This window comes from Aotus nancymaae, unplaced genomic scaffold (genome assembly GCF_030222135.1).
Source record: "Aotus nancymaae isolate 86718 unplaced genomic scaffold, 86718_ANA_hifiasm-v0.15.2.pri h1tg000079l, whole genome shotgun sequence".
Classification (NCBI taxonomy): domain Eukaryota; kingdom Metazoa; phylum Chordata; class Mammalia; order Primates; family Aotidae; genus Aotus; species Aotus nancymaae.
Window position 1 is genome coordinate 8308773 of NW_026988494.1, and position 23009 is coordinate 8331781.

The 23009-nt window shown below is 40.5% G+C and overlaps 2 protein-coding genes and 1 non-coding gene across 11 annotated transcripts in view; 1 reads left to right on the plus strand and 2 right to left on the minus strand.

The window, feature by feature from the left end:
- The first annotated feature begins 520 nt into the window (after nucleotides 1–520).
- GTF2E2 (general transcription factor IIE subunit 2) overlaps nucleotides 521–23009 on the plus strand; it is a 79003-nt gene continuing 56514 nt past the window's right edge. The window contains exons 1-2 of the mRNA XM_012468783.2: nucleotides 521–764; nucleotides 5295–5464. Of these exons, the coding sequence (XP_012324206.1) occupies nucleotides 5299–5464 (166 nt within the window). The 5' untranslated portion in view covers nucleotides 521–764; nucleotides 5295–5298. The remainder of the gene's footprint in view (nucleotides 765–5294; nucleotides 5465–23009) is intronic.
- SMIM18 (small integral membrane protein 18) lies at nucleotides 12926–22095 on the minus strand. 9 transcript variants are annotated; one of them, XM_064368723.1, is made up of 6 exons: nucleotides 21979–22095; nucleotides 20875–20945; nucleotides 19075–19211; nucleotides 18236–18357; nucleotides 15847–15909; nucleotides 12926–14838 (listed from the first exon to the last, which is right to left on the minus strand). In XM_064368723.1, exon 6 carries the CDS (start codon nucleotides 14799–14801, stop codon nucleotides 14514–14516), a length of 288 nt encoding a protein of 95 aa, XP_064224793.1. In that variant the 5' UTR covers nucleotides 14802–14838; nucleotides 15847–15909; nucleotides 18236–18357; nucleotides 19075–19211; nucleotides 20875–20945; nucleotides 21979–22095; the 3' UTR covers nucleotides 12926–14513. The 9 variants fall into 9 exon arrangements, with proteins under 9 accessions (XP_064224793.1, XP_064224791.1, XP_012324213.1 ...); XM_064368721.1 differs by having other exon boundaries at nucleotides 15847–15928; XM_012468790.2 differs by lacking the exon at nucleotides 18236–18357.
- Nucleotides 16919–17032, minus strand: LOC135271489 (U5 spliceosomal RNA). Its single transcript, XR_010339653.1, has one exon. It is a non-coding gene; the product is annotated as a U5 spliceosomal RNA (small nuclear RNA).

Sequence of the window (23009 nt, forward strand, 5' to 3'; positions counted from 1 at the left end):
GAGGCTGAGGTGGGAAAATGCCTTGAGCCCGGGAGGCGGAGAATCATCACAAACCAAGTCTCCAAAAGGTAGCAAAAGAGAGGGGAAGTAGAAAGGTTGAAGGAGGTTGAATGGTGGCAAGAATCGTGGGCTGGGAGCCAGCAGTGAGCCGAGACAGCGCCACTGCACTCCAGCCTGGGCGATCGAGTGAGACCCTGTCTCTAATAAGAAAAAGACAAAGAAATCAAAATAACCCTTGAAAGATAAGAGTCGCCGATTAGGTTCACCACAACCCAGCGCACTCCGGGGCAGGCTGTAGCAGCTTTAATTAAGCGTCTGTAAAGAAAGCCGCCTTTCCTCATCCCTGGCGCCGCCTCCCACCTCAGTCCCCTCCTCGGCCCCGCCCCCAGCATTCCCTCGTTGTCATGGAGACCACAGGACGCCCGAGAGGGCTAGTTCTGCTCCCGCGGCACCCGAGGCGGGGCACTCAATGACGCATGCGCGCGCTCGGCGGCCATGGCGCCGCGGTGGCTGCTGGGAGTGAGCTACTAGCACCCGATCGGGAAGTGGCGGGTGGAGTCCCGGGTCGAGTCGCCGCCTCAGCCACTGCCGCCGCCGCCAGTGGCGAGACCCCGACCTGGCGGGTCCCCGCTGGGCGTGCGTGCGGGCAGGCGGGGGCGCTGACGAGGAACAGGAAGAGGCTGCCGTGCCGGCGTGGGCGGCTGGCCGAGGCGGAGGCGCAGGGAGGCGGTGGCGAGTCGCGCGGGGCTGCCCTAATCACTCAGGTAGGGGCTGCGGCCGCCGGGTGAGGGGCGCGGAGCCCTGGCCTGCTGTTCCCCGGGACCCAGGCGCGCCGCCGCTTCACGGGGGGCCGAGCGTGACCTACACCCCACAGGAAGCTGGGGCCGCCGTTCTCGACGCCAAACACCCAACGCGCGAACGGTTCCCCCAACATTGTCTTTAGGCCGGAGGTTCATTGAGCAAACTTTTGGATTGGGAAGAGGGAAAATTCGCGTTCTGCTCTCTGACTGTGCCTCCTCCAAGCCTCCAAGTTCACGGGCGCGGTAGCCAAGCGAACCGCGTGTGGAGTTTGGGGAGCCACGGTGTTCCAGCCTGCTCAAGGCTGTGATTTAGATGCTCATACGCGAACTGGTTTCTAGGCTACCTTTTGGAGAGTTGGTTTGTGATGATTCCTAAACTTTAACGATAGTAGTTGATTTCTGCAGTCTAAAGATGTTTTCCACACAATAAGGCTGCGGCCCCCTTTTCGCCCACCTCTCCACTGCTGTCATTTAAAGGCGAAGCAGCCCGCTGTTCATAGCCGGGTGCTGAGGTGCCAGGGACCCTTCTGAGGCTGGGAAAGAAGCAAAAGAGAGGGAAAGTAGCAAGATTGAAAGAGGTCGAATGGTGGCAAGAGTCGTGGGCTTGGAGCCAGCAGCTTTTAGTTTAATTTATGGTTTTCCATATCTACCCACGGAGGAACCGGTCAACATTTTGAGTTGTGGTGGTAGTTTGTTTTGTTTTAATGTAAAATGGACATAGTGATGTAGCTTGTTTACTACACAGGTGGGTCCTGAGATCTTAAACTTAGTACAAATATTGAGTCTTTGAAAAAGGAGGAAAAGTTAGACGGAGCACGTGATGGTGAAAGACATCGCGAAGCCTTCTGCTCTAGGTGCCTTTGAACGTTCTCGAACCTCATAGGTCGCCTTTGTTTTAAAGGCCTTTACCAGCGTTCCAGGTCTGGTGTAAGGAGTACTTGACTTAGGAGTCAGGAGGTTTGGGTCCTGACCCGGGTTCTTTCATCTGTGCGACCTTAACCAGACAGCTTCACTTCACATTTCACGTATTAAAATAGGAATAACACTAACAACTTTTCGCTCCGAGAGTTGCGAGGGTCCGAATACTGTAAGCATTTAGTTTGTTGTAAACTGTACGGGTTTATTTAAGTCTTTTAAGGTCATTTTTTAGAAGACTGGATTAAGGTCCCGTCTTCGCAACGTGAAATAAAACACAGATGTTTCCTGTTTTAGGAATTTACAATCTGCTTGTTGCCCCCACCTTCTCAATTTTAATTCTCCTTTCTTCTTGTCCCCACGCTTTCCCTCCTCCCAAGGCTGTCTCCTATCTTCCTCAGCCTGGTAAATCATTCTCTTATTTTTTTTCAGCTCCAACTCAAAATAGTAATACTAAAATAGCATGTTTTTATGACTTTACTATTTAAAAAATAACATACACATTTTCTCATTCTTAAAATTAGGTTGGATCGTGGACAGCATTGGCAGCGTCTTTATTTTATGAAATTGAATGTAGTGGCCTTGTGGGTTGCCTAGCCATGTGACTCTTAGGAATTGAAAATGAGGCAGGGCCTGGTGGCTCTGCCTGTAATCCTAGCACTTTGGGAGGCTGAGGTGGGTGGATCATTTGAGGTCAGGAGTTCAAGACCAGCGTGGCCAACATGGTGAATGAGCCCCTCTCTACTAAAAATACAAAAATTAGCCAGGTGTGGTGGTGCGCACCTGTAGTTCCAGCTTCTCGGGAGGCTGAGGCAGGCAGGAGAATCGCTTGAGCCCAGGAGGCGGAGGTTTCAGTGAGCGGAGATCACACCACTGCACTCCCACCTGGGCGGCAGAGTGGACTGTCTCAAAAAAAAATTGAAACATTTATTTTTCCATGCACACTTCAGAATCATTTTGTAAAGTTTTCAAAAACTTTGTTTAAATTTTGAAAATATATTAAATGTATGCGCAATATATTAAAATAATATAACTCATTAAAAAAAACTGAGAGAAGGAAGGTTTTTGATTCACCGTCCAGTGATTGTTCATGCCTTAACTGAAATTCACTGTGATTATTCCTTATTAATGCTTATATTTAAAATTTTTAGCTCAAGGCTTTCATTTTATCAAATCTAAGCAGCATGCAGACTAAGATTTATCCTCCATAACCTTTCAAAGCTTAGAGTACATGCCTCACAAACAGAAGACACTTAATAAAGGCGTGTGAAACCAGTAATCATGGGACTAGAGCAATTAAAAGATGTTGTTCCATGTGTTGTTCATTTAGCAAATATTTATTGAGCTATCCTGTGCTTAAAAGCTTTCAAAGTCTGAGTCTTTTTCCTCCCAGCTGACACTAGTCTTAACAATGTCAAATTCATTTATATAGTCAGCTTGAGGTCTTCCTAGACCCTCTGCAGGGTACTAGCAGAGTTCAGAAGAAAGGAGTTTAGAATTATTCTTGGTTGTCCTGTAGCTTCCTTGATTGTACTGAAATTGCTTACAGTTGTAGTTTTAGAACTGGACAAACAGCCACAACATAGCAGTTGTTTCAGACCACCTCCAGATTGGAAATTTTCTGTAGACATTTTTTTTTTTTTTCTTCTTGAGACAGGGTTTTGCTGTGTCATCCAGGCTGGAGTGCAGTGGTGCAATCTTGGCTCGCTGCAACCTCTGGACTCAAAAGAATTCTCATGCCTCAGCCTCCTGAGTAGCTGGGACTACAGGTGTGTGCCACCACGCCTGGCTAAATATTGTACTTTTAGTAGAGATAGGTTTTCACTATGTTGTCTAGGCTGGTCTTGAACTCCTGACCTCAAGTGATCCACCCACTTCAGCCTCCCAAAGTGCTGGGATTACAGACGTGAGCCACTGTGCCCGATTCTCTGTAGACATTTCTAAGAAATATAATAATTCAGCCTCTTTATCACTTAATAATTGAGAGTTCACCAGTTTTAAAAATAAGCCATTTTATTTATAGGCAGTTCTGATGGTTCTGTTTTTTGCAGTGAGCCTAAATCTACTGTCTCCTGATTTCTGCCCCGTAGTCCTCATGTTGTTTCTACAGCAACATTATCCAATAGAAATATAAGGGGAGTGGAAAGTGCGAGCCACACATGTAATTAAAAATATTCTAGGCAGTGCATGGTGGCTCATGCCTGTTATCCCAGCACTTTGAGAGGCTGAGGCGGGCAGATCATGAGGTCAAGAGAGCAAGACCATCCTGGCCATCACGGTGAAACCCCATCTCTACGAAAAATACAAAAATTAGCTGGGCACATGCAGGAGGCTGAGGTGGGAGAATTGCTTGAACTCAGGTGGTGGAGGTTGTGGTGAGTCAAGATCGCGCCATTGCACTCCAGCCTGGGCAACAAGACTGAAACTCTGTCTCAAAAAAAAAAAAGAAAAAAGAAAAAATTCTTGGCTCACTTTTATAATCCTAGCCTTTGGGAGACTGAGGTAGGGAGGTAGGGGTATTGCTTGAGGCCAGGAGTTTGAGACCAGCCTGGGCAACATAGCAAGACCTTGTCTCTAAAAAATTTTTTAAAAAATTAACTGGGTGTGGTGGCGTGTACCTGCAGTCCTAGCTAGCCAGGAGGCTGAGGTGGGAAGATTGCTTGAGCCCAGAAGTTAAAGGCTACATTGAGCTATGATCACACCACTGTACTCCAGACTGGGCAACACAGTGAGACCCTTTCTCTTAAATTTTTTTAATGGAAATATTTAAAAATAAAAATTGGTAAAATTGATTGTAACATTTTATTTAACCCAGTGTGTTCAAAATAGTATCACTTCAACATGTAATTAATGTAGAATATTTGATTAGTAATTAAACAGTTTTTTTCTTTATACTAAATAATCTTTGAAGTCTGGTGTGTTTTTACACTTAAAAGTCCATCTCAGTTCTAACTAGCTACATTTCACATGTTTAATAGGCACATGTGGCTAGTGGCTACTATATTGGACAGCATAGTTCTGGAGCTTTAGAGAATAATTCTGTTTCTTTTCTTTCTTCCCTTCTCCTCCTCCTCCTTTTTTCTTTCTTTTTTTGAGAAATGGTCTTGCTCTGTCACCAAGCTAGAGTGCAGTAGCGTTATCATGGCTCACTGCAGCCTTGACCTCCTGGGCTCAAGCTATCCTCCCACCTCTGTCTCCCGAGTAGCTGGGACTGTAGGCATGAATCACCATGGCTGCCTAATTTTTTGTATTTTTCGTAGACATGAGGTCTTACCATGTTGTCCAGGCTGGTCTCCAACTCCTGGGCTCAAGCAGTCTACCCACCTCAGCCTCCCAAAGTGCTTGAGCCACTATGCCTGGCCTCTTTTTTTCCTATAATGGCTAGTACAGTGCTTGGCACCTAATATGCACTAATGAAATAATTTTTGAGTACATGAATCAGTGAATACAAACAAATGCTAGAGAAATAATAATAAAAGGTGATTTTGTTTGGGAAGTACCTTGTTGAGATCTGTGGATTTGGAGTGCAGGTTTGAGTGACTTGAATCTGTATTAAAGCTATTTATTTTTTCTTTGTAGCATTATGGATCCAAGCCTGTTGAGAGAAAGGGAGCTGTTCAGAAAACGAGCTCTTACTACTCCTGTGGTAGAAAAACGTTCAGTGTCTTCTGAGTCATCATCATCATCATCTAAGAAGAAGAAAACAAAGGTAGAACATGGAGGATCGTCAGGCTCTAAACAAAATTCTGGTTAGTAAAATTGTTTAGAACTGTTTGGATTTTTTTATTCAGATTATTCAGGAGGAAACCCTGGAAACCATTTAGTTATGGCTAATTCCTTTTTCAGTTCAGCACTCATGTTGATAGGCACTTCTTTAAATATAAAGGAGGGGGCAATAAGAATTTAAGCTTTTAGGATGTTAATAGTCTTATGCTGTAGTTAAAATTTAGGTTACTATCTCTTTAAAAAGAAACTTCATTGAGGTTTAATTTATATACCATACAGTTCATTCATTTTAAGTGTACCATTCAAAGATGTTTAGTAAATTTACGGACTTTTGCTGCTGTTTCCATCACCCCTAAAAGATCCGATGTGCTCATTTGCAGTGACTTCTCCCATCCTGCCCCAGAAAACCAGTAATCTGCTTTCCATCTTTATATATTTGCCTTTTCCAGATATTTTTTTATAAATGAAATTGTGTAATTGGTCTTTTGCCGGGTGCGGTGCCTCACACCTGTAATCCCAGCACTTTGGGAGGCCGAGGTGGGCAGATCACAAGGTCAGGAGCTTGAGACCAGCCTGGCCAACATGGTGAAACCCTGTCTCTACTCAATATATAAAAATTAGCCGGGTGTGGTGGTGCGTGCCTGTAATTCCAGCTACTTGGGAAGCTGAGGCGGGAGAATTGCTTGAAACTGGGAGGCAGAGGTTGCAGTGAGCCGAGATCATGCCACTGCACTCCTCCCTGGGCAACAGAGTGTGACTCTGTCTCAAAACAAAAAAAAAAAGTGGTCTTTTGTGTGTTGTTTTTTTCACTTAGCATATTTTTGAGTTCTAGCCATGTGTAGTATGTATCAGTACTTCATTCTGTTTTTATTGCTAAAGAGTATTCCGTAGTATGGATAAATGAACCACAATTTGTTTATCCATTCACCAACTAACGGTTATTTGGATTATTTTCACACTTTTTGGCGGTTTTGAATAGTGTTGCTGTGAATGTTCATGTACAAGTGCTTGTGTAGACATATCTTTTTATCTCTTTTGGATAGAGACCTAGGAGTAGATTTCTCAGTCATATGTCAAATTTATGTTTAACTTGTTAAGAAACTACTAAAATAGCTGTACCATTTTACATTTTCTCCATCAGTATGTCAGGGTTCCAGTTTTTTCTCATCCTTGCCAACACTTGACATTTTTTGTCTTTTTTATCATAGCCATTCCAATAGGTGTGAAGTGCTGTCATTGTGGTTTTAATATGCATTTCCCTAATGAGTAATGATGTTGAACATTGTTTCATGTGCTTATTGACTATTCATGTATATTCCTTTTTTTTAAATTCATGTATATTCCTTGGTGAAATGTCTATTCAAATTTTTTTGCCTATTTAGAAAAACTGAGGTATATTTTCTCTTCCTATTGATTTGAGAATTCTTTATATTTTGGGTAGCATCCTTTGATCTGATATACATTAGCAAATACTTTTTTTTTTTTTAAATTGCATTTTAGGTTTTGGGGTACATGTGAAGAACATGCAAGATTGTTGCATAGGTACACACATGACATTTGCAAATATTTTCTTCAAGCAAGTACTTGCCATTTTATCTTCTTAATAGTGTGCAAAAGTTTTTAATTTTGTGTGTAAAAGTTTTTAATTTTGATGAAGTCCAACTTACCAATTTTTTTCCTTTTTTTTTTTTTTTTGAGATGGAGTTTCACTCTTGTTGCACAGGCTGGAGTACAATGGCACAGTCTTGGCTCACTGCAACCTCTGCCTTCTAGGTTCAAGTGATTTTCCTGCCTCAGCCTCCCTAGTAGCTGGGATTATAGGTGGCTGCTACCACACCTACCTAATTTTTTGTATTTTTAGTAGAGATGGGGTTTCACTATGTTTGCCAGGCTGGTCTTGAACTCCTGACCTCAGGTGATCCACCTGCCTCAGCCTCCCAAAATGCTGGGATTCTAGGCGTGAGCCACCATGCCTGGCTCACCAATTTTTTTTTCTTTCATTATTTGTATTCTTGGTGTCATATCTAAGAAATCTTTGCCTGACACAGGTCATAAAAATTTACTTCTGTGTTTTCCTCTAAGAGTTTTGTAGTTTTAACTCCTACTTTTAGGTCTGTAGTATGTTAGAGTCGATTTTTGTGTATAGGTTAGCATAAGGGTCAAAATTTATCATTTTGCGCATTCTTATGGAGTTGTCCCAGCATCATTTCTTGAAATAATGATCTTTTCCCCCATTGACTTACATTGTAACCTTGTTGAATATCAGTGGACCATAAATGAAAGAGTTTGTTTCTGGAGTCTCAGTTTGGTTCCATTGACTTCTGTGTGTATCTTTATGCCAGTATCATTCTTTTGAGTGCTGTAGCGTTGTAATTAAGGTTTGAGATTGAGAAATGTAAGTCCTTCATCTTTGTTCTTTTTTATTTCAAGATTTGTTATGTTTTTTCTGGATCCTTTGCCTTTCTATATAAATTTTAGGGTCAGTCTGTCAATATCTGCAAAAAAGCCTGCTGGGATTTCCATAGGGATTGAATTGAATCTATAAATCAGTTTGGGGAAGAGAATTGCTATCTTAACAATATTAAGTCTTCCAGTCAATGAATGGATGGCTTAAAAAAATTATTTTTGTAGAGACGGGATCTTGCTGTGTTGCCCATGCTGGTCTCAAACTCCTGGCATCAAGCTGGCTTCCCTAAGTGTTGGGATTATGGGTATGAACCATTGTACCCAGCGGTTATTTTATTCTGATTCGATTTCACTTACGAATGAAATTGTTTTCTTTGACTATTTTTAGTTTGTTGAGAGGTGGTTTTTTGTTTGTTTTCTTTTGAGACAGGGTCTTACTCTCTTGCCCAGGCTGGAGTACAGTGGCGTGATCATGACTCACTGCAGCCTCAAAACTCCCTGGCTCAAGCAAGCCTCAGCCTCCCGAGTAGCTGGAACTGCAAGCACATGCACACTTGGCTAATTAAAACTTTTTTTTTGGTAGAGATAGGGTTTTACTTTGTTGCCCTAGTGGGTCTCAAACTCCTTGGTTCAAGGGATCCATCCCCCTTTGCCTCCCAAAGTGCTGGGATTATAGGCATAAGCTACCGCATCTGACTGAGAGTTTTTAGTCATAAATGGGTATTGGCTGTTGTCTGGTGCTTTTTCTGTATCTAATGAGATGATCATGTTCTTGCCCTTTAGTCTATTAATATGGTATATTAACATTAGTTGATATTTAGATGCTAAAACAACCTTGCATTTATTCCTGGAATAAATCCTACTTGGTTATGGTGTATAATCGTTTTTATTTGTGATAGTATTCAATTTGCTGGTGTTTGGTCCAGGATTTTTGCATCTCTGTTCCCGAGGGACCAGTAGTTTCTTTTCCTTTGGTGCCTCTCAGGGTAATTCTGATCTCCTAAATCAATTTGTGAAGTGCTTCCTTTTTACCTATTTTCTGAAAGAGTTTGTGGAATTTGGTTACTATTTTTTTAAATGTTTGGTAGCATTCACTAGTGAAGCCATTTGGGCTTCAGCTTTCCTGTTTGGAAAGCTCTTTGTAAGAATTTTTTCTTTTCAGTTTATTCAGATTTTCTATTTCTTTTTGAGTTAATTTTGGTACTTTGTGCCTTTTTAGGAGTTTATTCATTTCATCATTTACATCATCTAAGGTTTTTCAAAGTACTCCTTTATAATCCTATTGATTTCTGTAAAGTCAGTAGTGATATCCCCTCTTTCTTTCTTTTTTTTGAGACGGAGTCTTGCTCTGTTGCCCAGGCTGGAGTGCGGTGACACGATCTCACCTCATTGCAACCTCTGCCTCTCGGGTTCAAGTGATTCTCCTGTCTCAGCCTTCAGAGTAGCTGGGATTACAGGCACTTGTCACATTGCCCAGCTAATTTTTTTAGTAGAGACAGGGTTTTGCCATGTTGGCCAGGCTAGTCTTGAAATCCTAATCTCAGGTGATCCGTCTGCCTTGGCCTCCCAAAGTGCTGGGATTACAGGCCTGAGCCACTGCACCTTGGTGCCCTCTTTGATTTCTGATTTTAGGAATTTGTGCTTTATCCCTTTTTTTCCTTGATCAGTCTAGCTAAAGAGTCATCAATTTTTTTGATCTTTTCAAAGAACCAACCTTTGGTTTCATTCGTTTTTCTGTTTTTTAATTTTTTTAATTTTATCTATTTCCACATCAGTATTTATTATTTCCTTCTGCTTGCTTTGTGTTTAGTGTACTCTTACGTTATTATCTGTTAAACAATGTCACTGGAACTTAATTCACAGCTGAAATTATTTTAGCTACTTCATAATGTAGCAATAATTTTTATTGATTTTTTTTTTTAACATATCCTTCAAGCTGCTTTAATAACTGATTTTAAAACAGAGCTTTTTTAAAAAAATGAGAGTAGGCCTGTCATTTTTATAATATACAGTAGGTTTATTTGTCATTTCAATGAAATTTACATAGAATTAACTCATCGTAAACAAAATGTAAAAACCATTTTAAACATTAACACAGCCACTCTTAGGCTTAAGCCACTTGAGCCTTTGACCTGCTCAAGAATGTCTTTGCATTTTGTAGTTTAGGCTACAGGTATTGGATAGTGAATTTCATCTTCCACACAAACAGCAGGTCCCATTCAACAGCAGGAAGAGCCTTTGTAGCGCTTTACTTCTCTTTGGTTGGCCAGGGTTATCCCTAATGGTCAGGATAGGGTAAACTGTGTTGTAACAATCCCAAAGTCTCAGCGTCTTAAAACAACATTCTCTTTCGTACTACATGTTTATCATGGGCTGGCAGGAGTCTTAGCTAGTTGTAGTCACTCAAGACTGGGCTCACAGAGCAGGTGGTAGCTCAAATGCTTGTGAGTTCTGTGTTAGCAGGAAAACAAACTCTGGAAGAGCTTGCACTAGCAGTTAAGTGCTGTGGCCTGGAGGTGAACACACATCATATCCTCTTACAGCTCATTGACCAGAGTTAGTCACAAGTCACTCATTGGCCAGAGTTATGTTCCCAACCATAGGGGGCTCCGAAGTGCACGCTTTTCTTAATGAAGAGAGCTAGAAATATTGGGTGGAAACACTAAAGGCTACCATACCACTCTAGTTCAGGCCACTGTCATTGGATTGCTAAACCAGGTCTCCTGGTTTAGCTTCTTTCCTGTTCATTCTTCATACAGCAGTGATTTTTCTCGTTAGATCATGTTGCTTTCTGCTCAAGCTGATCATTATTGTTTTTCAGATAAAGTCATGTTTTTATTGCAACCTATGTGCCTGCCTGATCTGGCCTCTAATTATCTCTTAGGCCTAGTATCATACTGTTTTCCTTGTACTTTGTCCTAATGATACTGACTTGTAGCTCCTCCAGCATGCTTTATCCTCTCATGCCTCTTTTACTCATACTGTTTTCTCTTCCTGGAATATTCTTTCTTACCTCCTACCCTCTTACTTTTGGTTCTGTCCTGTTTTTTTAAGTTTCGGCTTAAAAGTCATTTATTCTCATTCTCCAGTGTGAATTCAGTGCATAACCTTTGAGTTGTTACAACACTCACTCTGACGGAGCTCCCAGTGTATTCCATGGCAATTACGTGATTCCTTGTTTGCCACCTCACCCTCAGTATCTGGCCTAATCGCTGACATGTAGTAAGTACTCAATAAATATTTGTTAAATGTCGAAATAAATTACAGGACAGAGTGTAGGAGAAAGTTAATAGTATACACTGTTAAAAAATCTGTTTTTTTTTTTTTTTTTTCGAGATGGAGTCTCACTTTTGTTGCCCAGGCTGGAGTGCAGTGGTGTGGTCTCAGCTCACTGCAACCTCCGCCTCATGGGTTCAAGCAATTCTCCTCTCAGCCTCCCGAGTATGTGGGACTACAGGTGCCTGTCACCATGCCCGGCTAATTTTTGTATTTTTAGTAGAGACAGGGTTTCACCAGTCTGTCATGTTGGTCAGGCTGGTCTTGAACTCCTGACCTCAGGTGATCCGCTTGCTTTGGCCTCCCAAAGCGCTGGGATCACAAGTGTGAGCCACTGTGCTGGGCCAGAAAATCTGGTTATGGAGGACCTGTATACTTCCCATCTGTTGCCAAGAATCCAGCGTTTATGAAAATGTATGTGGTTTTAACAGTGCTCAGTTCCTGGTTACCAAAGTATTTTATATACCCAAGATTCACGAGCCTTTTAAAATAAAAAATACTTTGTGGAAGAGTGGTTTCAAACTGGCAATTAAGATTCTTTTCTTTTTTTTCTGAGACGGAGTTTCACTCTTGTTCAGGCTGGAGTGCAATGGCGCAATCTTGGCTTACTGCAGCCTCCCAGGTTTAAGTGATTCTCCTGCCTCAGCCTCCCAAGTAGCTGGAATTACAGGTGCCCCGCCCCTATGTCTGGCTAATTTTTTTGTATTTTTGGTAGAGATGGGGTTTCACCGTGTCAACCAGGCTGGTCTCGAACTCCTGACCTCAGGTGATCCACCTGCCTTGGCCTCCCAAAGTGCAGGGACTACAGGTGTGAGCCACCACACCCAGCTAAGATTCTTTAAATTGAAAATAACAGGTTTCCTCTCTTTACCACAGTTATTTATTGCACATAAAAAAATTCCATCAGTAGTGGAGATTTAAAAAAAAAAAAAATCTTTTGTAATACCTAGTGCTTTTTTTGGTCCCCATAGCCCTCTTAATATACCACCTATTCTGATTCTCCATGTTTGTTTTCAGATCTTACTGATATGTGTATTAATTTATATTATCATCGATAATTGTATTAAAACTTTTATATTCTGAGTTTATTTTTTACTTTTTTTTTTTTGGGACAGAATCTTGCTGTGTTGCCCATGCTGGGAGTGCAGTGGCACCATCTTGGCTCTCTGCAACTTCTGCCTCCCGGGTTCAAGTGATTTTCCTGCCTCAGTCTTCCAAGTAGCTGGGACTACAGGTGCCCGCCACTATGCCCAGCTATTTTTTTTTTTTTTTTTTTGTATATTTAGTAGAGACGGGTTTCACTATGTTGGCTAGTTTGGTCTTGAACTCCGTGTGATCTGCCTGCCTCAGCCTCTCCAAAGTGCTAGGATTATAAGCATGAGCCACTGCACCTGGACCTTACTTTTAAATATTTTTTTTTATCTTGTCAGAATTTTCAGTGGCTTTTTTTTTTTTTTTTTTTTAAGATGGATTCTTGCTCTGTCACCAGGCTGGAGTGTAGTGACACGATCTTGGCTCATTGCAACCTCCACCTCCAGGATTAAGCAATTTCCCTCCCTCAGCCTCCCGAGTAGCTGGGACTACAGGCATGCACCACCATGCCTGGCTAATTTTTTGTATTTTAGTAGAGACGGGATTTTACCATGTTGGCCAGGATGGTCTCGATCTCCTGACCTGGAGATCAGCCCGCCTCGGCCTCCCTGCCTATCTCAGCCTCCCAAAATGCTGGGATTACAGGCATGAGCCACTGTGCCCGGCCCCAGTTGCTTTTTAATAATCCATTAAGTTCATGTGGCATATTTAGTTAAAAGCTCAGTTACGGCTGGGTGTAGTGGCTCACGCCTGTAATCCCAACACTTTGGGAGGCTGAGGTGGGCGGATCACTAGGTCAAGAGATGGAGACCATCCTGGCCAACATGGTGAAATCCTGTCTCTACTAAAAATACAAAAATTAGCTGGGCATAGTGGTGTGCCTGTAGTCCCAGCTACTTCGGAGGCTGATGCAGGAGAATCACTTGAACCCGGAGGCAGAGGTTACAGTGAGCTGAGATTGTGCCACTGCACTTCAGGCTGGCAACAGAGTGAGACCTTGTCTCAAAAAAAAAAAAAAGCTTAGTTATTTCCAATTTTTTGTTATTTTGAGTAATGCCATTGTAAAAATCTTTGTACCTTAAGCTTTCTCAGGATACAGTCCCAGGAGTGGCATTTCTGACTTAAGGGTAGTATAGTGGTTAAGAACATGCTTTGGTTTGCTCATGGGTGATAGCTAAATAGTGTTAGGGTCACAAAATATCTATATACCCCTTGGAATTCCAAGAAATAAAACTACCTTGTTTCTCAACAGGTGTTCAGTCGCCTTTTTGCCGTGTTTTCTGCCTAGGTTATCTTAGCCTTTGAGAGTATGACTGTGAGATGTAAAATGAAAGAACAAACTCAGGAAATGAAGGAGTGTAGTAGTAAGTTTTAGTTTGAAAATAGATTAGGCCTTTCCTATATCATGCATTTCTTTTTTTTGAGACAGAGTCTTGCTGTCACCAGGCTGGAGTGCAGTGGCGTGATTTCGGCTCACTGCAACCTCCACCTCCCAGGTTCAAGCGATTCTCCTGCCTCCGCCTTGCAAGTAGCTGGGACTACAGGCAGCGCCACCACGTCCAGCTAATTTTTGTATTTTTAGTAGAGACGGGGTTTCACCATGTTGACTAAGATGGTCTCGATCTCTTGACCTCGTGATCCGCCCACCTCAGCCTCCCAAAGTGATGGGATTACAGACGTGAGCCACTGCTCCAGGCCTATATCATGAATTTCTAACTAAACAGTTTTGTGAGAAATTTATGCAAATATACAGTGGCATTTTTTATTATTTTGAGACTTAGTCATATCCTATATAAAACTCAAGTCGTTAGTTATATAAGTTGTTTTCAATAAATTAGAAAATAGTACTTTTTAATAAATAGGGACTTTATATATAAGTGGAAGTATTTTACTTTAGACTTAGAAACACATTGTAAATAGCATTCTTCTTAACAACACGCAATTTTTTGAGCTACGTGAATTGGTCAGGTATAAAATTATTTTAGCATCATTAGCCTTGCTTGTGTTTTCCAGCTTACCTTTTGCTGCTCAATATTGAACTCTAGGAATCTTTTATCCATTTTTTGAAGTGTCAGCGTTAAATAGGTAGGTAAATTCACATTTGTGAAGTTTTACTGTATATTTAATGAAAGGGCTACACATACAAGCAGTGCATATTTAACTTGTTTTTCCCCTTCTACTAGAAATCTTTTAACCATTCAGTCAGAATTTGTTTTGTAGTAACAGTTGGCTTCAGAAGACTTTTTTTTTCAGAAGAGGTTGAGCTGCTTTCAGAGATTTTGTTCATCTTCTGTCATGTTAGACTACTTCCGTTTCACGTTTTCTGATGTTGTCCATCATACTTCTAAGAGGGTTGGGTTCACTTTTCAAGTCTTTCACGGTTTTGTTTTTTACACAGCAGCAGCAGTCAAGCACTTCATAAAGGAAAGCCAGCACCACTAAAGCTACCACTGTAAATATAAATAAAAGCAGGATGACAAAGCAGGCAATGTTCCAGTTGTCATGGAAAGGGTAAATTTTTTGAACTTGAAAACCAAGATACTGATAAACAGAGGTAGTGGTTTCATTCCAGTGGCTGGAAGCCATTCTTAGAGATTCCACTTCTTATATTGCTCTTTTGAATCTATAAAAAAGGTAGAAAATGAATTTATGTAAGCAAACTACATATCTATTAATTCAAATCTCAGTACTAAGATTTCTTAGTAAATTTGTATAGGCAACATGAATCTTCTTTAATTAATGCCTAAATGGTAGTTTTGAATTTTTTGTACATCTGTGCCAACATACTTAGTAAACCATACCCTGTTTTTTAATGTATATTATTTGTTAGATGAACATGTATGTTTAAGATTCAGCCAGGCATGGTGGCTCATGTCTGTAATCCTAGCACTTTGGGAGACTGAGTTAGGCGGATCACTTAAGTCCAGGAGGTGAAGACCAGCCTGGGCAACATGACGAAACCCTGTCTCTACAAAACATACAAAAATTAGCCAGGCATAGTGGTGCGTGCCTGTTGTCCCAGCTATTTGGGAGGCTAAGCTGGGAAAATTGCTTGAGCCAGGGAGGTGCAGGTTGCGGTGCACTAACCTGCACTCTAGCCTTGACGATGGGACTGAAACCCTGTCTCAAAAAAAAAAAAAAGATTCAGGCCTGGCGCGGTGGCTCACGCCTGTAATCCCAGCACTTTGGGAGGCCGAGGCGGGTGGATCACGAGGTCAAGAGATCGAGACCATCCTGGTCAACATGGTGAAACCCCGTCTCTACTAAAAGAACAAAAAATTAGCTGGGCATGGTGGCGCATGCCTGTAATCCCAGCTACTTGCGAGGCTGAGGCAGGAGAATTGCTTGAACCCAGGAGGCGGAGGTTGCGGTGAGCCGAGATTGCACCATTGCACTCCAGAGTGGGTAACAAGAGCGAAACTCCATCTCAAAAAAAAAAAAAAAAAAAAAAAAGATTCATATACAGAAATTAACTACTAATGGAAGGGGAAAAGGCAACTGTATTGGTTTAAAACTTGATTAAAGCAGTGGTCAGTGAGCTATTATCTATGAAAAACCTTGGCGTTTTAAGGTTGTTCTTCAAACTGCCCCTGGAAAAGCTTTTATCATTAGCATGGTGGATTCCTCTTACCTTTTTGGTTCAGTGTATTTCTGTCTTCTGTTTCCCCTCCTTTAATCTTTGATGACAGGAGATCTGAATCAGGAAATAGTGACTGGGTGAAAAATAGTAAAGAAAGAAAAGCCAAATAATGTCCATTTTCAGAATGAGGATAATATAATTTTAGGTTAAAGTTGTCTGTGAAGAATCCTTAATCTTGGGGTTGTAGATGATAGTCTTAAATGTTTCATATATCTAAATGACCCATAGACAGAAATATTTTAAAAAAGACAAATTTAGCCCTCCCAAAGGTGTCAGTTATTAAATTATTATTCCATTTTACAAAAGAAGCTAGCGAGTTCAACTTTCAGTATTATTGCATTAAGTTTAGCTCTTGTTGACCTGATACTTGTTAGCTCTTAAATGGGGACTGTTAGGATTAAACATTTGATAGTATGGAACTATAGTAATAAGGAACTAAATGAGTTTTTACTATCTCAATCTCTAACAAATATTTTAACACCTATTTTTAAAAATTATACCTGTGCACTAAGAACATTTTGAAAATTGGAGAAAAAATGTAATTCTACTTCATTAATTTATTGATTGTCATTCTGTATGCTTTCCCTTTACTACATACTTGTAAACAGGATTTTATTTTATTTTATTTAGATGGAGTCTTGCTCTATCACCAGGCTGGAGTGCAGTGGTGCGATCTTGGCTAACTGCTACCTCCACATCCTGGGTTCAAATGATTCTCCTGCCTTAGCCACCTGAGTAGCTGGGACTAAGGCGTGTGCCACCATGCCCGGCTAATTTTTGTATTTTTAGTAGAGACGGGGTTTCACCATGTTGGCCAGGATGGTCTCGATCTCCTGACCTTATGATCTACCTGCCTTGGCCTCCCAAAGTGCTGGGATTACAGGCATGAGCCACCGTGCCCAGCCAGGATTTTACTTTGATAACAAATGCTTATTGATTACCTAGTGTGTACCAAATACTTTCGTAAATTCTGGAGATACTTTGTGTGTGAGAGTGTTTCATTTAACAAAAACTACAAAGTAGTATGAACCCCATGTACTTTTTTTTTGTTTTTTTCTTAGTAACCTTGCAGGTACAGGGCCTCAGAAATTGGGTTAAGACTCAGAATTGCTCCTCTCCAAAGAAATCTTTAGTAAAAGGCCAGAGATTTATATGATCTGAAGAGAAATCAGAGTATCCCATGTACTTATAATACAATTTCATTCATCAACCCTTAGCCCATCTCTACCTCTACCCATTTGCTTCCACCCCATTGGTTGTTTTAAAGCAAATTCAAGACATCATTTCACCTAAAAATATTTCAGTATATATCTCCCAGTGGTGACTCTGTTTTTAAACATAACCACAATATTATTTTCACATCCCAAACTCAAAGTTGTAACAATATAATTCCTTACATTTTTTCGTTTTCTGAGTAAATTTTTAAAATTTGGGGTTGATAAAATTATGTTTTCTAAGGTTTTTGTTTTCTTAGGTTTACTTGATAAATGACTTCACTTCTCTGGATGGATTTGCCTCCTTTGTTTTTTCCTGCATTTTGAAGATTAAACTGATGATCTGAGTCCAGAAGTAAAGGCTTAAATCCATGTTTTCTTTTGGATTTAGGAATCCTGTTTTATGGTACTTGGTGACCCTTTGTCTTGAAGTTAGAGACAGACTGATGGACAGTAACAGAATCAGTTGCTTCTTTTAGTTTGGGATCATACAAAAATACATGGTCTGGAACAGAGATGTGTAACTTGCTATTACATGACAGTTTTTTCCAACTATACCCAGCCTTTCAAAATTATCCTTTTATCCTTTGCATTTTCTCTTCAGAGTACTTCTTATAGAAAGCAGGGATGCTACCTTGCACAATTCCAGGGAGCACCATTCATATTGTGTTGTGGGGTGCCATTCATGTAGAATATGATGTAAATGGTGCCCCTTTGTATAATGTGAATATCCTGATAGGCTACCCCTTCGAACTCTGTCTTGTTGCTTCCTCTAGTTCTAATGACCATGCACACAAAAATTCAAGTAACTCATAGAAACTTATTTAAATGGAGACAAAAGTTAGGTCCTTTTTGACCCAGCCTCCTGAACAGAGTAGTGTCATGCATACACGCCCACACTCAAATGCCTTAAAAATTCTCAGCTTTTGGAGGTCCTTTAAGATATTTAGCACTGCCAAAATACGCATATTCCCGTGAGGGGTAGCACACATTATTATAGCTATTTTTACTTAAGTGTAAATGAGTTGCAGGTCATTTTTGAAGAACAGAGCTAATGAGAGGGAGAGGAGGAAGAGCAGGTCTTTTGGGAAACTGAGGGCACTGCACTTGTGTGGGTGGGCAAAGAACAGAAAGAATTGCTTGGGGGGTCTGTCCAGTCATTTTACCTGGGCTAGTTGAGGATCACCCCAGCATTTATGGAAATATTCCTTGGACTTTCTGTTAAGGCCTTCCAGGTTGATCCCTTTTTAAAGTCTGGAAATTTCTTTTGAAGGCTTTTCTTCTAAACCTGGCATTAGAAGTAATATAAGGGGAAGGATGATAGGGAGAGAAAAGAGTAGAGAAAAGCAGTTCCTACATTCTGCCTCTCAGATTAGTTTAGTCTGCCTTATTGGTGAAGTTAGTGTTAATTTAAAATGTTCACTATTGATTTAAGAAATATCATTATAATAAATTTTTTTTTTTTTTGAGACAGAGTCTTACTCTGTTTTCCAGGCTAGAGTGTAGTTGTACAGTCTTGGTTCACTGCAACCTCTGCCTCCTGGTTTCAAGTGATTCTCCTGCCTCAGCCTCCCTGGTAGCTGGGATTACAGGTGTCCACCACCACGCCTGGCTAATTTTTGTATTTTTAGTAGAGATGGGATTTTACCATGTTGGCCAGGCTGGTCTTGAACTCCTGATCTCAGGTGAGCCACTGCATCTGGCCAAACCCAGGAGTTTGAGACCAGCCTGGGCAATGTAGTGAGGCCCTGTCTCTACAAAAATAAAAATTAGCTGGGCATGGTAGTGTGCGCCTGTAGTCTCAGCTGCTTGGGAGGTTCAGGTAGGAGGACAGTTTGAGCCCAGGAGGTTGAGGTTGCAGTGAGCTGTGATTTCTCCATTGCACTCCAGGCTGGGTGATAGAGTGAGACCCTGTCTGAAAAAAAACCAACCCCCTCCCCCCCTCAAATTACGCTTGTAATAATGACTATGGGTAACACCATAGGCTACCTCCAAAGGCACTTACATGCTTTGCTGGAAGTTTCTGAGCGGTTTAAGAAAGTGTATAGGTTTGGTTTATGTTGTAAATGATGATTTGCCTTTTAAGTGTATCGATAACCCAGCAGCTCAAAACAGTCATCATTTGTTAGCTTCTGGGCATATCTGAAAAAAAGTAAACACTGTAATATGGAGTCATTTTCTACCTTAAATTTAGTGTGGCATGTTTTTTCCAAGTATGGTAGAGCTCTAGTAATTTTTGATGTTTAATTTAGGGGAAAAGCTAAATCTTAATTTCATGGATTAGGCATAATTAAGCATGCAGAAAGAAATATATCATTAGACCTGTAATCCTAGCAGTCTGGGAGGCCGAGGTGGGTGGATCACCTGAGGTCATAAGTTCAAGACCTGCTTGACCAACATGGTGAAACCCCGTCTCTGCTAAAAACACAAAAATCAGCCAGTTATGGTGGCAGGCATGTGTAATCCCAGCTTTTCAGGAGGCTGAGACAAGAGAATTGTCTGAACCTGGGCGGCAGAGGTTGCAGTGAGCTGAAATTTCACCACTGTACTCTAGCCTGGGCGAAAGAGTGTGACTCTGTCCCCCACGCCCTCCAAAAAAGAAATACTAGGATTTTCTCCTATCCTGAGACTTAGTTTTGAAGTTAAAATGTAAGTTTATATTAAGCAAATGCTGTAAACATTCTTTATAAAAAGCAAAAGAAAATGGTGTATAAAAAAGTAAAAGAACAGTCTTTTTCAGGATTTCCCCACCCACCCCTTAAAATTTGATTACAGGAATGGGGAGCTTTAAAGTAAATAACATAATTTTTTTTTTTTTAGTATACGTGTTTTTGTTTTTCTTTTTTGAGATGGAGTCTTGCTCTGTCTCCCAGGCTGTAGTGCAATGGCATGCTCTCGGCTCACTGCAACCTCCGCCTCCCAGGTTCGAGCAATTCTCCTGCCTCAGCCTCCCAAGTAGCTGGGATTACAGATGTGTGCCACCATGCCTGGCTAATTTTTGTATTTTTAACTAGAGACTGGGTTTCATTCACCATGTTGGTCAGGCTCTTCTGGAACTCCTGACCTCGTGATCTGTCCACCTCAGCCTCCCAAAGTGCTGGGATTACAGACGTGAGCCACTGCGCCTGGCTGTGTTTTTGGTTTTATATTAATTTTGATATGTTTACTTCCATTTCCAAAGGCCCCAATGGAGTATTGACGGGGATGGGACTTGGAACTGTTCTGGAACCTTTGTGTTGGCAGATGAGAATAAAGTTATGCTTTTGGTGTATTTATGGTAAAAGCCTTTGAATTGAATTCTCAAGTGCTTTTAAGCATATCACTTTGAAATATGATCAATTAATTCTAATAGCTTGTAAATATAGAGTAACTCACTTAATTTAAACTCTGGAACTTAGGCCATGTCTCTAGTCAGCTTGGTGAAACAGCAATGAGCCTCCATCTGTGCTAACAATAGACATATTCCAAGCAAAATGTAGGCTGATGATACAGTGTTAAAACATTGTGGGTGGTAGGGGTTTCTGTTTACAGTTTACCTGAAATTTGAGTTGTAAGTTAACTGTTTTATTTGACAATGTTGTTTTTATTTTATCTGAGACTTGTTTTTGGTGCTTCTGTACTTTCTGTAGCAAGCACAAATGGTTTCTAGGTAATTAACCTCACTGTGCTGAACCTGGACAGAGCTAAAATCTTGTTACAGCAACCTTTGGGTTTTGCAGGGGATACTTTGGTCATGCTAGCCGAATGCTGACTAAGAAAAGGGATAGAAATTATTAAGGAAAAAAAAGCCTTTAAATAAACTTACCAGCAAGGTAAAAGGGCAGAAGTTGGCTCTTTAGGTCAGTGTATATAGTATGTATCCTGGAGTTCTAACATCTAGTAAATAACGAAATTTTTATGCTGGAATAGTATGAAATTAGAAATTTGATCAGCAGTTGATACTAATTTTTAACAGACATGAATGATTGCTCTGAGCCACGAAGATAATCTTGTTACCTAGAAAGGTACTTAACTCTCATTTCTTAACCAATTCTTCCTAGGACATATTTTTATTTTAAAATGCAGCTAACAAAAGGACTTACTTTGTATTTATTTTAAGGATCAGTTTAAGAATGACTTCAACATTATATTTAAATGCTGTGATAAATCGATATCAAAAATGAAAGGCTATTTAAGAAGGTTTTTGTTTAATATTAGCATGACTTGTATATTACAGTAAGATAAATTTCACAGTGAAGAATTATTTTAATTAAAATGTTAAGGAAGTCTGAAGCTGTATAAATTATCTATTTGGTTATAATGCAGCCCATATAGTGATACCTTTTATGATCTTTTATATAAAAATTAAAATTGTGATAATTTCTTGGCATTCTCTGCATCTACGTTCAAAGTCAAATAAAAATAATTTCGAACTATTTTATTGTTCTAAAAAATATAACAAACTTTCTTATAAGTAACTATTTTTTAGCAGCCAATATCATTTGCACATAGAATCAGAAAGCTTTAGTCTGGGAGTCGCTTTTGGTCTAGGTTTTTCTTTAAGAAAAATCCTTTGTTGAGACAGACCAAACTGCAGAAATGAAATCGCTCAGAGAAAATGAAATTAGCAGGTAACCAGTTAAAATAAAAAGGTATGGTTTACTCTGAGGTCTGGATATAGATCAGGTTCATGTAAAATGTAATGAATTTTCCATTAAGGCACAGATGGTAAGGGCGCTTATCAAATAGCACAAGGCAGTCTTCATATTTTCGTAATAAAATCCTACCAAGCAGTGAAACAAATACATTGCTTTTTTTTTTGGATATTTAGTAGGAGCAAAGCTTTCTGGTTGATTTTTCAGGGTAAAATATTTTCCTATTGCATCATAAGGACATGTACCACTAAATAAAAAAGATCATATAAACCTACCTCTTGTCTGAGAGGATGCTGTTGAAGCGATGGTATCGTCTGTTTGTAATGCAGTCTAGTGCACAGCCAAGATGGAGCTGTGCTTCTATTGGTCGAACCACAATGGAGCTGACAGTTTCCTCTGTGTTCATTTGCATTAAGTCTTGCCACCCTTAAGAGTAAATCATTCATAAACTTGAATAGAGCTGTCTGGGGTATCAACTGTCGTCCCTTCTCCTTTATTTTTTGTTCTTAAGCTAAATTCCTGTATAGGAATTTGTGAGTTACTAACAAATTGATGATTCCTTAGTGTTTCATTATAAAATTTCAGATCCTTCAGTGAATTCTTCAGTGCTAGGGCTGGAAGATAATGTCGGGAGAGGTAGTAACCTAGGAAACAAACAGTCCAGGTTTGCCAGCCTGGTATTTCCTTCAGGAAGTGTGCATAAAATCTCATAAATTAATTTTTCTTTTCTTGTTCTTCCTTTTCTTTCATTACTTGTTCCGTGTATAATTTTTGCCCGCTGGAAGTGATTATTTCCATGTGTTAGTTTGATTTAGGAGGAATTATAAAGAAAAAGAATTGGTTTTCAGCTTGCCAAGTTGGAAGAGGGCTCGTTTAGGTAAAACACACTACTTGCATTTAAAAAGTAGTCTCTGAAATGTAAATGGCAAAGTGATCTCCAAGTTGGCTGTTTAGAGACAGAGTATTTTTAGTTAGTGCGTATTATTTAGAGTTGTGGTCTAAGCACAGCAGAATGAAGGTTTTTAATTACAGGAGTGGCTGTTACAACAGCAGCAGACTGGGTACATTCTATATAGACTTGCTTTTTGAAATTATGGATGAAGGCCTGGCGTGGTGGCTCATACCTGTAATTCCAGCACTTTGGGAGGCCGAGGCGAGTGGATCATGAGGTCAGGAGTTCAAGACCAGCCTGGCCAAGTTGGTGAAACCCCATCTCTACCAAAACTACAAAAATTAGCCAGGCGTGGTGGCAGGTACCTGTAATCTCAGCTACTCAGGAGGCTGAGGCAGGAGGGTCACTTGAACC

Bases quoted from the DNA above. Each gene is read 5' to 3' on its own strand.
- SMIM18 (XM_012468792.2), bottom strand. From the start codon at position 14,801: ATGGCTTCCAGCCACTGGAATGAAACCACTACCTCTGTTTATCAGTAT.